The 16,145-nt window shown below is 39.6% G+C and overlaps 1 protein-coding gene across 2 annotated transcripts in view; it reads left to right on the top strand.

The window, feature by feature from the left end:
• pdgfd (platelet derived growth factor d) overlaps positions 1 to 14,629 on the top strand; it is a 52,310-nt gene extending 37,681 nt beyond the window's left edge. For both annotated transcript variants that reach the window (XM_087174092.1, XM_023406603.2), the window contains exons 5-7: positions 1,626 to 1,839; positions 8,717 to 8,934; positions 11,248 to 14,629. In XM_087174092.1, the coding sequence (XP_087030218.1) occupies positions 1,626 to 1,839; positions 8,717 to 8,934; positions 11,248 to 11,382 (567 nt within the window). In that variant the 3' untranslated portion in view covers positions 11,383 to 14,629. The remainder of the gene's footprint in view (positions 1 to 1,625; positions 1,840 to 8,716; positions 8,935 to 11,247) is intronic.
• Positions 14,630 to 16,145: the final 1,516 nt, after the last annotated feature.

The raw sequence follows: 16,145 nt of genomic DNA, 5'->3' as shown, positions 1-16,145 counted from the left end.
GTGAAAGTAATCTAATGGAGCTTTTGACTGTTTTCTTCAATATTCAGCTGAGCTGGCATGTGATCACTTATTTAATATGCATCACATTTTTACAGCATGGCGAAGCGATACATTAAAGTGATTCATTTTTAATTTATACCTAAGTCACTGTATTTAAGCTCTCACAAATAAATGTTAAGTCTCACAGGTTTACTTCTGTTCCCATGTTAGCTTTAATGAATCCAAGTCTCCTTCATAAGCCTCTGACATTTTCTCATCACTTACCCTTGTACCTCGGCCTGAGTGGAAGTTGCTGCTGATTATGGCAGCTAAAGTCACAGGCGTAATAGTCCTACATGCTATAAGAATTTGATTGCAATTGCCTCCTATCTAGATAAATAGCCAGCAGCAGGGAGCGGCGGCCATCTATGAATCATCCGTGTGATATGCAGATACTTTCCCGCTCCCATTTCACTGACAATTTTCAGTGTAGTAGAAAACATATAACATATAAAGAGAAATCATGTTGAACAGTATATATGAGGTTAATTAATTTAAAGTGTATTAATTTCCCTATTTAACTTTCATATTTATCTTCATTTTCTTTACATGTCTATATCTCAGACTAAATGTTTACATTTACACAAAGAGTGAATGACTGTATTCAAAAGTAGAGTAAAGCTCAGTTTTTCAAGGTGAGGTGCGTCACTGTGTATAGTCTTTGCATCATAGTGTGTTGTAAAATGTATAGGCTACAGGATGGTTTCTGAACTTATAGTAAATGTCAGACTACTCTTATATTTACATGGTGTAGGAATGCATAGATGAGGGGTGAGTGGAGAGGATTTACAGTAACACTAATGCCACCATTTTAATTTAGTTAGTTTTGATCATGCTCAACAATACGGAGAGATTTAATACAGATTACCCAAGAGAATTATAGGTAATATTCTACATTGTGGAAGAAGACTCTGCCTGCATTAGATCAAAACATTTTCCATTTCACTAAAAGCTCTGTCTGAAATTTGAAGTGTTAGAGGAATCAGAATGACCAACTGTGACTGTGTCCTTTATGTTCATGGTTGTTTCCTGTCTTTGGGGGTAGTGTGGAGGTCATCTGTTGATTTTTGCAAATCTTCCCATGAATTCTTGGATATCTTTTCAATGCTTGGAAAGAAACAGCGCTGACCTCCCCACCACGGTACACAAAGTAACTACAGGCTGAACAATAATATATGCAGTTTTTAAGATTCCAGGAACATTTGTCAAGGTTTTCACCAATTTCAGAAAAATGATTTTTCTTCTGCAGAAGTAGCCATTCACATTTTATTGCTTCCACATTTCATACACTAACCTGATGAAAAGAATTCAGTATATCCACCTGATTCACTACCAGATCTGTCCACTGGGTGTTAACAAGGGTAAATGGGATTATCTTATCTTTCTGTGCTACATAACAATGGTGGAAGACATAATAAAGTGATCACAGATTTCCAACGAAATTTTGGCACATGGTTACATGTGATTTCCCTAACGTGCTCTAGGTAATAATGCTATAAATGAGCATTTGTAGATGTTAAAATAATCTTAAAATAATAATAGAAATAATCGTTTTGTTTTTATCTTGTGACCTTCGCTCTTTCCAGGACAGTGTTGTAGGGCAGATGCCGGTCGCGGTCACAGAGGTTCCTTTCTCCTTGGAGGATCTGGACCGGACCATAGCTGCCTTTGACACTATAGAGCAGCTTCTCAGATCCCTGAACCCAGACACTTGGAGACAGGACCTGGACAGCATCTATACTCAAACACACATACATTATAGATCCAGGGCCTATCATCTGGCAAGCAGACATAATAAAGGTAAGATATACTTTATATCTTAAACACATCTATTATTGTCTCACAGTGACAGGCTGGCACAGCACTAATGCAAACATATATGTCCTTGCATGACTGTGTTTTTAGTATGACAATCTCTTTCATTTGGTTCTAATAAATGGTACGTGCTGACACATTTCAACACAATTTTACAATGCACAACTGAAATGAGTAGAAATAATGAAGCAGACACTATTTACTATTCATTGGATGCTATCAAACTATAAATAAAAAAATAATCAAAAAGTGACAGATTTAAAATAGTCACAAATGTAAAGAATTAGCCCCACAAGTTGCACAAAATGCATATGAAAACCAGACTTCTGTGGCTGTTTGTACAGTATGCAAAAGCAAGCTATGTGCCAAAACTAAAACAATAGGCTACAGTGTCTAAAAGCTTGGTTGAGCTATAGTTGACAGCTGATTGATCAGTACTGTAGTTCAGGAGTATTAACAATCTTATCATGTAAAATAGAGTTATTTAAAACTATATTCATAAAAAAATAATGCAAATTGTTGCTTTTATTTCCTGTGAATATCTCAAAGAGATACAACATATTTTATATCAGCCATAATTATAGGGAGAAAATTGTGCAGCAAGTATAATACCATCTTTGGTTATAATTTTTCTCTTAGTATAAGGATAATTTGGATCACACAGATAATTATTTAATAAGAATTTTTTATACAGTGATGTTAAACAATGTGGAAATAATGTCCAATAATGTTTTTTTACTTGAATGTATAAAGATACATTTCACTGAAATATTTACTATTTCTATGTTTCAAAATATAGGCAGCAGTAGTCAGCACTGTCTCCTCACAGCAAGAAGGTCCTGGGTTTGAACACAGAAACACATGCACACTCCACACAGAAAGACTGCTGCCTTACTGTGTGGAGTGTGCATGTTCTCCTCGTGCCGGCGCGGTTTTCCTCCGGGTACTCCACCCCCCCACCCCCCCAGTCCAAAGACATGGAGGTTAGGTTAACTGGCAACTCTAAATTGTCCATAGGTTTGAATATGGGCATGAATGGTTGTTTGTCTCTATATGTCAGCGCTGTGTCAGAGTGGTGACCCCCGCGGGGATAATGAATGGCTAATGAATGAATGAAAAAAATAAGCATGGGATCTTGAAATTTTATTTAAGTATAGACCCTTTCGTGACATGTTGCGTTGGCACAGTTAATGCAGGAAGATCAGAGCAATGATGTTCTCATCCTGTTTTATTGTGCTGCACATTATGATCCTCAACAACTCTGCTGCATTCACAGTATTTCGCTGCAGACTGGTGCAGTCAATGGTTGCTGGTGTAATACAGGGGAGGGAAGAGCGTGCAGCCTTGTGCTGACCAAAAAAGACCCACCCAGCAGGAGGCCCATTTTCACATATTGGGCTATACATAAAACTCAGCGGTACAGCACTGCAGAGTAGAAAGTCTATGGCTCAGTAATTTGAAGAAAATTATTAGTCAGGGCTGTAATGAGTGTGATGGAGCCCCATTGCTGTCTTCTAATCAATTATAGCACAGGTGACAGCCAATGAAACTCCACTAATAAAGTGTTGCATATTCAATTGAAACCACATTCTCCACAGTCTGAGCCAAGTAAGATAGAGGGCTAGTATTAGGTTGTCTAGTGGTTGAAGGTATCTCTACAATTTAATTTGCCATGTTGGAAGGAGTATATAAAGATAGAAAAAACATATGTGCACTTTCCTCTCCTGTGTGGAGAGTAAAGGAAGATTATTATGGGAAAAAAGTTGTCCCTGCTCATATTATGATGCAACAGCAGGGCCTGACTAAGTTGTTGCATCATCAAATGAGCAGTTTGCCCTCTCGGGGGTCTAATAGTGAGTCACTGACAGATTTAAGGTGAGACAGGACCAGCAGTTCAAGGCAATTCTTTACTGTGAAGTCAGAGCCAACGACCCGCAGTCACTGAGGCAATAGATTTTGTCCCTAGGATGTACAGCTAGAGCGGATGTCTAAGAGCAGATATGAAAATATGGCACGCATAGACTTATTACACACACACACACACACAAACAAACATCATTCATGCGGAGAATGTGCTCAGGGATGTGTGCGCGTATTCAAGCTTGCAACAGACTTGAGTACTTTTGATCCAATCTCTCTCACCTGTGCCTCCATATCTCTCTCCTGCTCTCTCTCGGTCTTTCTACCCGAGGGCTCTCCTGTTCCTTAGTAAATATTTGCTCTTGACAGCAAATCTATCTCTATTTATCAGTGCATGTGTGTGCTCGGCTGGCATGACGCAGCTCCATATACGGGGAGTTTGTGGATGTTGCAGCACTACAGCAAGGTGCAAAGGTGCTGCAGATCTTTGATACACTGTACCAGTGTAGCCCTCTCTAATTGGAAATTCAACCTGTGCAGCGGAGCAGAAATCTGCCACAGTCAGCAGCTCAGCTTTGTTTTCATTAAGAGACACACACACACACACACACACACACACACACACACACACACACACACACACACACACACACCTTTGTTCCCATGAAGGACAGTAAGTCTGATCTTAATATTAATTGGGACACTTCTGAGTCCAAGAAACTCACACACAGACAGACTCACCCATACATATCTTAAAATAAAATCATAATAATACTTTGACAACGAAGCATATACTAAGCACAGAACTTTAGAGCAGAATATATTGTATAATCTTCACACACACACACTATACTTTTTTTTCATCTTGCTGGCCATGAGAGTGACAGTCATTCTCATAGTCTTGCTTGCTCTCAGTCTTTCTGTCTTTTCACTCCCACACTCCCTGACAGAGTTCCACACCACTGCTCCTCTGAGATTGCACTTATTCCCCTTAAACAGACACAGGCTTGGCACTGAAAGTACAGACACGCACTCGTATACAGCATATACACGCCTGCACACTCAAAGCATAAACACCAACACATGACAAGTGCCTTCATCTTCACACAAAAACATTCACACAAATACACCTACCTGTTTTTCCTCTGCATTTTAATGTTAAGAGACAGCATTGTAGGTGCCCACCAGAGCCAGTACAGTAGCAGGTGACTCAGTGTGCTTCTGTACTACATCTTTTACATTTTGCATCACCTTGGGAGGTGTAAACAAACATTAGAGAGACCTGTCATGACTCTTGACATCGTCACAATTCTGTCATAAACTATAAAACCACCACTTGCTGAAAAATCAGGTATTGTGCTCCTCAGTAAAATCTCAAAAATAGAAATGACGGGTTTTCTGGAACCTGTGCTTTTTCATAACAAGAGAGATGCAGGGAAAAAAAGACTTCTATCATTAGGCTGTCAGCAATGGTACATTTAGTGTAGCAGAATGCTGAGCTTATGCTGTAGTACTAGATGATAAAATGGATTCTTAATACTTTATACGACCTCTATGATGTTACACCTCAGACTAGTGAGTTAGTTAGGTAGTTATTAGTGTGTCAGTGGGGAATAGCTAAAAATCCTACATCTTCTCATGTAAATAATGAACAAACTGCTGCATATGTATATAGTTTAACACAAGACAGTTTAGCACAAGATACATTTTTTCTATCTATCTATCTCTAAAAACTTAAAATTTAAATGATGTAAACATGAAGAAACTGAATACAATAAGTGAACCTCTAGCAAAATCTCATCATTTTCAGTTTCCCAAATATATTCAGCTGAGCATTGGTGTAAACTGATTATCACCCAATTGCCATCTCCACTCATCCAAAATAAACATCAACAAATTCTCTATTACCTCCTTGTTTTTTCATTTTTGAAATGTGACGCATACAATCACTTTTCCTCATTTAACCTGTGAATTCTCTCACAAATGTTTTCATAATCCACTTTTCCTTTAGCCTACTGGACACACAACTGCCTGTAAGATATATTCACATACAAATGTTCATACACTAGCTTTCATTTGCTCCCTTTTTTTTTTATTAAATTCTTATTATATTTCATCTTATTTTCATGTCATTTTGCCATGAAATAGAAAACACATTGTGTAAATATGTGGGCAATTCCACCACAATGGAACCACACTCAGCATTGTCAGTATGGATGGAGCACCTTCTACCTTCATCTTTCGCTATGTATTGCCAAAGCAAATGATCATATTCCCCTGCTCTTTCCCCCCTCTTCATTGTTGTTCATTGTTAATTGGGCTTCCAACATGATTTGTGGCATGAATGGAATCCCCCACTGCAAAGATTTCCTTTTGTGAGCAATTGCTTATTGATTATCAATGCCATTAGGTTTCCCTGGACCCCCCCACCCCCCACCCACACACACACACACAAAAATCAGATTTGTCATCATTATACTGATACAATGTACATGTGATTTCTAGGCATGGATTTCTAGGTTTCTATTGTATGACTGATCTTTATTGTTATGTTGTTGCAGCAAAGCTCAAAAGCAAACCAATGCAACCCACCGCACCAAGCTACACTGTTGTAATGGAGTGCAAATATCAGTTCTGACAAGAATGGATCCATGATCTACCAAAGACATTATGCTGCTGCTGTGATGTTGCAACCGTACATTAAGCCATTTGCAATTTCAACCACTTCTGTTTTGGACCCTGAATGGCTACAGACTGGTGACGATGCCGTTGTCCCCCTCTGTGGTGCAGAGTATTCCCTATGTACAGGCTCACTTCTCCATCACTGCCAAAAACAGGGTTACAGGGTTTAGAAGCTTGACCAACTGCTGTTTGATCAGTTTAGTGCTTTCTCCCCTACTTTCTTTTGGACAGGGGTCAGTTGCATTCTTCCATAAAGGTGAACTCATCAGCAATTTTTTCCTGTCATGTTGTTTTTGCAGAGGGGCTGTTCAGTCATCCTTTCCTAAAGTGGTTCCAGCAGGTAGTGAAGCATCAGTCTATAGTCCAGTGGGTTCCCCCATGGTGCTCGAGGATGTCCCCTGCAAACTTTAGGAGCCAATTAGGGGGCTGTCCTTAACCTTTTACACCTCTTTATATTAATGTAATAAATAAATCAAACTGGAGTGCAGATTACTCAAAATAGTTCATGTGCTTCTTATAAGTTGAAATTGTGTCTCACTGTCTTCAAAGGCTTAAGTAAATAATGCATCAATGTGACTACCAGTAGTTAAAGCCAACTGTGGTGGATAGACTGAGGCAACAACATTACAAGACTTCTTAAAAACTCGACAGTACTCCAACCGTGCTCATAGAACTAGTGTTGAAATGAATAACCTTTTCTGATTTTCTTTTCTACCAACAAATTAAACTGGTCTACACAAATTATATCAAGTCATTCCATTGAGTTTTTTGCCTCTCTTTGAAGTAAAGTGTTAAATATTTTACCCAGTTGTAAAGTAGAGTGACTGAGTAGTGTATATTACTGTACAGCAAAATCAAAGTTCCAATGGCCAAGAGAAATCACCCTGCTTGGTATGCGGTGATTATTATCCTGCTGACGATTTCAACGACCAATCAATCTGCCATTGATTTGTACTCTTCTTTTGCCATCCTTTATATTCTTCCTCTCATCTCTTTTCTTCTTTTTTTTTTAAACTGTCAGTCTCCTCCGTCCTCCAAACCACCAGTGGTATGAGTATGTAAAATATAAAGTGCTCTATCTATATTTCACAGAAAACACATTCTCTGTCTCCTTCACTCTTTCATTTGGCACTTATGCTTATCATCATCATCCTAGAAAATCCATACCAACTATGTACATGATTGTTATGGTTCTTTCCTTAAGCACATTACAAATCTATCTTTGCCTTACCACCACTCAGCAGCCTCAAAATAAATGCTTACCTGCTACAGTGTGACCTCAGGCTCTCCTTGTGCTGGGCAACCATGTGCATATACAGTATGTCATTCAGTCAGTGGTCTCTAATGCCAATACTAGTGAGACATACAGAAACACAGATGGATTTTAATCAAGCTCCTGTTTCTGGAGCTCCTGGTTTTTCCCCTTTGAACCAGTGCTTTAGTCCCTTATTTACCATCAGCTTGTCTCATAATCCCTTTGACTCTCCTGAAATGAGTTTTGAACCATTGCAAAGCAGTGAACAAAGGTCCGATGTGCACAACCAAGGAGATTTTTCTCCAAAGTGATGACATGAAGAAAGACTGCAGTCAATACATCCAATCCACAATCAATCAATGACCCCTGCTTCTGCCTCTGGCCTTTGTGTTATCCCTTTCTGCATCTTTATCTCTCTTTCTGCCACTCATATCTCCACCTGTTCATCTATAGTCAGTTGCCGTTGCAATTGTTCTCACAACTAATGGTCTCTCTCCACCTCGCAACCATTTTCATTCAGTCAATACCGAGCATATTTTTAGAGTGAATCACAGCCACTTTGCCTTATTAACCTCCCATCTTCTGTTTCATTCTCTCATCTCTGTCTCCAATATGCCACATATTTCTATTTATGATTACATGAAGTGACAGACGAAGCCATAACTGTACAAATCAAAATGGCGTTTTGTCTCTCTCACCCTTCCGCACACCATTATATTTTAGGCCAGTGTAAAACCAACCACAGAAAAATATAAAAATAATTTTTTTTTGTTTTTGTTTACTGTATAACACAATCGCAACTTCTCCAACAACCAGCTCACGAGGAAGTGATGTATTTCATGTTACCACCAGCAGCAGATGAAGTTGCCATGATAACAAACACAGATACAGAAAGAAAAGGCCAACAGTAAGAGAAGATCACAGTACAGGCCAAATACAAAGTAGCCTTGCAAAATGAACTCTGTTAATTGTAATGCAAAAACACCCAAAAGAATACAGAACATAAATAGAACAAAAACTGATCTAAATGAGTCATTTTCTCTCTGTTTCTCTCGCACTGTCCAGTTGATCTGAACCGCCTCTATGATGACGTCAAGCGATACAGCTGTACCCCACGCAACTATTCTGTAAACCTGCGCGAGGAGCTGAAGGCCACCAACGCCGTCTTCTTCCCTCGATGTCTGCTGGTGAAACGCTGTGGAGGCAACTGTGGCTGTGGAACAAATAACTGGAACAATGGCTGCACCTGTCAGGCCTCCAAGACGTCGCTCAAACTACATGAGGTAGATCTTATGACACAAAGACACACTTATATACACGGTTCAACAAAACTAGGTAAAAAACTAGTATATACCATAGATGTGGTAGAGGGTGTGACTGGTGAAAAATTTTAACCCATCATTTTGAAAGACCAATGGCCAATGGGAAAAGTCCAACACTTGGTCGACCAATGGTGTAACTTCATCACTCACTCAGTCATTCACTGACGTTCAGATGTAGCACTAGCCAGTGGCCGGTGAAGCCAAATATTCTTCGTTTCTTTCTTTTGCTCAGACTTCCAAAAACCATCATCATCAATTACTTTATCATTTACTAGACAAAGCATTCTGCTGCAAATTTTATACAATTAGATCGTGCAAAAGCATAGGTAAAAGATGACACAAGGTCAGGTTGTGACCTTGCAAAACTCCTATTTACTCACATTCTGTATGTAAAGCATTTGCTGGATATTCATACTGGTAGCATTAGGGAGACTGATGCCTGATGATTATTGTGGTTTTTCAAGGCTTTTTCTCTTGATCACCATGAGAAGGAAAAAATGTAACTAACATACCATTTAATAAATTGATCTGAAAAAAGAAAAATCTCCTTTAAAACTTTAAACTGACTCAATCATTATATTGTTTTACACATCACGCTGATTTTATCTCCTTGTGCAAAAGAAATGTAGTTAAATGACAGATATATTGCTTTTAATACATTTAGTGCTTTTAAAAAGGCATGTACATACTGCGGCCTTTCCATTAATGCAAAGGCATTTCATTTAGACTTGAGCTGTGCGGGAGGTGTTACAGAACAGTGAGGAAGGGGCTAATTCATACATGAGTCTAACATGCAAACTTTCCAGCACATTTTAGGTGCATACGTGAAAGGGGCTAAAAAGATGGTGTGCGACTAAGTGAGTGGTGTAGCTGCGGAGTGAGGGAGGGAGAAGCAGTGAGAAATTGGGCGTGCAGAGGCAGGCGCTGCATCAACAATGAAGCAGCAATGCACCAGCAGCCTCACACTTTCTCCCTGTTTCTCTCCTCCATTTGTTTCTATGCTGGCCCTGTCTTTCTCTTCTCAATCTCTCCATCGCTCTCTCAATGCATTGTTAATATTCTACCACTCCTTCTCTCTCTGGGCTTCCATCATCTTTTCATTCTTCCCAATTCCCATTTTCAATTTATCCCTTTGCAATGCACCATTCTTGTTCTTTAAGCCCGTCATTCATTCTTTTTTCTCTCTTCCCTCCATCTCTTTGTGTCTTTGTTCTTGTATAGCTTCATTATTGAAACATTGTCCATAGGGCTCTCTCCCTCTTTCTCTCTCTCTCTCTCTGTCCCTCTCTGTTAAAAATCATACAACAGGAATTTAGACAAAAGTGGGATTTGGGCTGTAATTGTGCTATGTGTATCTGAGTGTGTATGTAAATCACTGTGTATGAGAGCATGAAAACAGTTCGTCTGTGTCTGTACATCCTCCACATGCATACAACTGCCTGCATGTGTGGTTCTGTTTTCTTGTTTCTCTCCTTGCAGGCAGTCATAGACCTGTAACTCTTTCCTTCGGTGACTTAGCTTCTAAAGGAACACATTATTACTCAAGACCATTGTTTCAGTGCTGGGAAGTCCTGACATAAATCATGGGCTTTGGAGCACAAAACTCAGTGCATCAGTTGTGGAACAATTTGTACTTCCTCTCTGTTCTCACATCAGAAGTGGCACCTGAGAACAATGTGGCGATCTGCAGCAAAGTCAGTAATAAAAGTCAAATGTTGACAAAATTTAACAATGAAATCCATTCTATAGCACTCTTTCAGACTTGTAGTGACTCCTTTGGCTACTTGGATATTTATATATCTGGATATATCTTTTCTGGGAAGGGCTCCAGCTCTCAGTTACCTTGAAAACAAATAAGAGATGATAAATGAATTCATTTTAAAATCATACAGGGATTCCTGTGTACTCAGTTATGATTAATAAGGGGAAGAGTGGACACGTAATTGTTTTCTCATGGGTTCCAGAGTCACTCTCTACACTACTACTTTCTTAGAAACCTTGCATTAACTATCTAATCTATATTTTGACTTCCCCAAATTGCTTCAATGTTTCTCTTTTCGGCTGAACTCCAGCAGTGTTTTGTCATGAATGATATCCTTTAAAAAGACTTAACATTATACGTGTTATCTTCTCTGCATTCCGCATGTCTTGTACTCTTTTACATTCAAAGAGCGTTTATTGGTATCATGACTACTAACACCTACTAGCAAAGTCAGAGAGCAAAATGTGTGCTTCTATCTCTTCATCTATTTTGTCTTAACTCTGTCTCTTTAGGTGCTGAAGTACGCCCCAGAGGTCACTCTGCATCAACGCCATCGGAGGCCGCAGGTGCGCTGGGTCATAGACGAGATCTTCCTCACACACCATGAAACGTGTGAGTGTGCATGTCCTTCCCAGCCCCCTCGCTGAGGCTCTCAAGACTGGCACATGCATCTTGAACTGTTGAACAAGTTTTTTTTATCTATTTTGCAAAAGACTTCATATAATAACAGCAATGCAGACACATGCAGCAAAGAAAAAGCAACAATCTGACTGACAAACCGCAGCTCATTCACACACAATGACATTTTTTTCTTGCAAGTAAACCATCTACTTTCCTCTGTACACAGGCCAAACTTAAACCAACATATTTCCGGCCAAACATATTGGTTATTCAACTTCCCTGCAACTTGGAGTTAAATCTTAACCATTACGACCAAATTTACACATTACTTGTGAACCACGGCGTGTTACAATAACAGTGGACCTTCTCCATAGGAATTCGCTTTCAATTCAATCAAAGTTTTTCATCCAAAAATTAAATACTGAAAACCATTTGGAATACAAAAGACAAAATTACCACATAACACCAACATTTTATTGAACTTACTTTTACAGTAGCAGCCTTTCCCACAGAATTAGATTGTGGCATGGAGGCGGTCCCGCTCACACTAGGAGGGGCTCACAGCTCCACAATGAAACAGTGGCACAAAACACTGCGGCAGAGATCTTTTATGTTATTGTGAGAAGTGTAAAAATGTTTTACACACAAATTAGACTGTGGCGTGCTAAAATACAGGTGTGGGCGGGCGTGGTAGACCGAGGGGAGATTATCTTGTCATGGATGGCTTAATAAGAACAACAAAAATGCTAGTGCTAAAATGGTCACCAAATATACTTGGGCAGCCGTTAATATACCTGAGCAGCCCGGCAAGTCTATGTGTGGGAAACACTGCATTTTGATGAAGGGAGTTCCATGGATGTCAACTTGACAGAATTTAAATAGAATTGAGTCAGACTGCTTTGTAAACAGCTATTTCACATGTATGTCTATGCGTCTCTTTCTGTTATATTAAGACTGTTTCTAGAAACTTCTAGCTCCTCTTCTGCCAGCAGCACGCTGAGATGAGTGAGTGTGAGACAGAAGGAAGGAGGGAAAGGGGTTGGAGGAAGTGTAAACCAAAATAACACTTTATCTTGATGTGAAATTAGGCTAGCCACAACCCTCCAGATCTGAAATGCTCACTAACACTCACACACGCTCACTTTAGGCTTCCACTCCTACAAAAACGGTAGTTATTTATGCTGAATTCTTCAGTGCTCTATTTCTCAGTGAAGGGCTCCTTTGTTTTGCACACATCCCCGTCTGAATATATTCACGATTCCCTTTGTCTGTACCTCAATCCATATGCTCCCCGCTCCTTTTCTTTCTCTCTCAGTGACTCCATCTCTAACACACACACTCCTCATCACTCACTCGCTAACACATCAAAGGAGATGTCAGATCAGGCCGCTGCGCTCTGCCGCTCTGCCGCTCTGCCCATTTTTCTGAACATTCCTGGCATTCCAACCGCTAACCGGAATTCTGCTAACGCGGATAAAACCCTGAACTTCAGACCCTAAACACGTAACAGAGGAAAGACACTCAGGAAGAGGGATGGAGAGGAAGTTTTTTTTTTTTTTTTTTTTTTAAAGGAGGTGACTGACAGAAAAGGGACAATCAAGCTGCCTATTCGTAGATTACCAGCACTCCTGGATGAGAGCTGAGAGAGGAACCACTTTCGAAGATATAACGTAGAAAAGATTGCTGTCCTTCAGCAGTTTCAATCAGCATGTGCTGCTTTTCTAGTGAGCATTTTTTTTTTTTTTCCCTCTCTCATGAAGATGCTCATACATATCACAATCTGACCTTCTGCTCGGCATGTCTGCAGCAGATCTGTGGGAAATAGAGGAAAGCTCTTGGTCAATGCTGAAAATACCACCGATACTGTGTGTGTGTGTGTCTCTCAGTATGCCTGTAACCGCTCAGGAAGAGGTCCCTTTGTTTTAAGGGGTGGAGGGTTACCAACAGTCTGTGAGAGCTGGCAGCAGATACAAGCATGTGAATCCTCAGCATGTGACTGTGCATGCGAGTGTGTGTGTGTGTGTGTGTGTGTGTGTGTGTGTGTGTGTGTGTGTGTGTGTGTGTCTCTGTGTGTTGTGTCTATGTGTAGATAGCCAGAGTATCAAAGCAATAGACCAGGAATTCAAACTAACTGCTTTTCATTTCCATACACACGACCCAGCTGTGAGAAATAAAAGACAGTCTCATCTGTCATCTCTCCATCATCACCTCCCATATACTACACGCAGAGAAAAATGGGGTTTGACACACTACTTTTGTTCAAAAGAGACAAAAAAGAATAACTGGACACTGAGATGATTTACACGGTCACAGTGAAACCCAATCAGCTGTGTGCTTTTATGTGTACGTGTACTGCAAGTCATGGATGATGTTTGGCAGGTATGGGATACAAAACACTAAATAATCACAAAGTGTGTTGGGTTATGCGATAGTCAAGTTCCAAGTAATTTATCCCAGACACTATTCGGTGACATGCACACACACACACACACACACACACACACACACACACACACACACACACACACACACACACACGCACGCACACTACACAGTGTTGTATTTTCAGTAGCTAACGAGCCAGATGGTGATTACCTAATGTGTCATTTTCTAAGATGCTTTGCTGTAAAGTGTATAGTTACTCTTCCAACAACTATCTTAGGTCTTTTATGAAATCTGCTGCCAACAGGAGATATATTGCAAATTTATGCATTATAAATGTATATGAGGGGTGTGTGTGCATCCTGTGTCTGCCTGTTTGCCGGCGTTATAAGCACATTCCGTTGTGTGCTCCAAAGTGACATTCCTCCATTTCTGGGTAACTGCTTAGTTTCATCTTGCAGTTCTTCACAATAGAACCACATGTATTTCAACGTCAGACATGTAAACCTGCTTGTGTAATTGCTTTGATTTTTTTTTTTTTTGGTCTATTCACTTCATCTAAGAACATTATAACCACACATTAGACCATTGAGGACATTTCAGATTATCATATGTTCAATAAACTTTGGCCTGGAGTTTCAGATTCTCAGAGGATTAAATGGTTCTACTGTCATATTCAAGTCTGAGAAAAGTTGATTTTAGTTTTAACAAAAAAAAACAACAAAAAAAACAAAAAAAACAAAAAAACAAGTCAACCTGCCTTTGCTGTATTCAGAAAAATATTCATGATGAAACTGTATGCTTTCCTTACATAATTTATTGTGTTTTCTCTGTTGTTTTATTAAAAATATCAGCTGGTTGGTTTTGATAAATAAAGTATTTCTAGCATCACTGCCTCCTGTGCTTTGATTTTTTTTTTTTCCCACCAAAAAATGTTTTTAATGAGACTTTTGACTATACATGGCTTTTATATGATTTGGAACAATGGCTTGTTTGATCACCTATGGAGTGTAATAGGAAATGTGTTATGTTTCAGTGAATACCTCACACTGAAAAAGAGATATAGGGAAAAATAGAGGAATGTGACTAAGTGTGAAAACAAGCACACAGAGCCAGAAGAAGAGTTTGAATGAAGCCCAATGACAGTGAAATTGTCGTTATGGCTCTGCTGCTTTCAGATACATTCTTTCACACAACAAACAGGGCACACAGGCCACCATGGAAACCACACATGCTTTCAAGAGCACTGTATCAGCACTAAGCGCAGGGCAGGTCACATAATTGCACCTGGCAAATGTCTACCGATCAGTCTTTCACCTCTTGTTTGCAGCAGCACCTTTACAATGCTCCAATCTTGAGACTCGGCACCAGTCGAGCCACATGGGAAAAGAAATCAGACCAAATAGTGATCTTATTTTCAATTCGTCATTCGGTCCGAGTTTGTGCCCATGTTGCTATTTTCCTGTTTGTGAGCAGGGTTATTCTGCCTAAACTGATCAGTAGCAAATGACTGATCCATCCAGTTAACATTACTGAAAGTTAAGTTGACTTAGAACAACATATCTCCACATCTGTGTCTGTTTTCTATATTAATTTCCAATTTTTGCGGCCATTTCTCTGACACATCTAGATTACGTTGCTTTTCCTACAACTGCTTCTAAATATCTAACTGACTTCGTTGTTTTTCCAAACTGAAAAAACAACCATGAAGAACACACCACACCCATGTGAAATTGCTGAGAAATATTCGAGTTGTTGGCAGCAACTGGAGATGGGACAGATTCTAATTTTTTTCCAACTTGCCAGCATTGCCATTGGAACCAGTAACTGAAGATGGTTGTATGATTACATAGTTTGCTGTGGGAGAGACTTCCGGACACCCAGGCTAGCAGCTTTGGGGGGGATGTACTTTGGCACAACAGTGCTTTAACCTAAGTTCTGATATCAACAGGCTAAAATGCTCACAATTACACTGTTAACATGCTGCATTTTTAAGGATTTGAAGGAAATTGGTCAAAAACCACTACTGGACAAACACAAATTTTGACGTAAATCATGACTCGATGAAAAGGCACCACTAAAGTTATTAGGGCACTTAGATGATATCTGTACCACATTGCATGACAATCCAACCTGCAGTTTTTGATAAATTTGACTACAGAACATAAATATCAACCAGATAGTGGCAGTAAGGTGAAAATTCAGGAAATCACCATGTTAGAAAAGCTTCCTCCTCTGGGAAACATGAATGTCTGAAAAAAAATAAATGATGGCAACCCTTCCAATAGTTGTTGAGATATTTCAGTCTGGACCAAAGTGGTGGACAGGAAGACCGACATTGTCACCCATAAAGCAACACTGCTAGCATGTCTAACAGCAATGCACTGACAATACAGTACCACATCTA

Source organism: Seriola lalandi, unplaced genomic scaffold (genome assembly GCF_002814215.2).
Source record: "Seriola lalandi dorsalis isolate HSWRI2012SDOR001 ecotype SW California unplaced genomic scaffold, Sedor1 jcf7180002054313, whole genome shotgun sequence".
Classification (NCBI taxonomy): Eukaryota; Metazoa; Chordata; class Actinopteri; order Carangiformes; family Carangidae; genus Seriola; species Seriola lalandi.
This window is presented reverse-complemented; position numbering and strand designations above follow the sequence as displayed.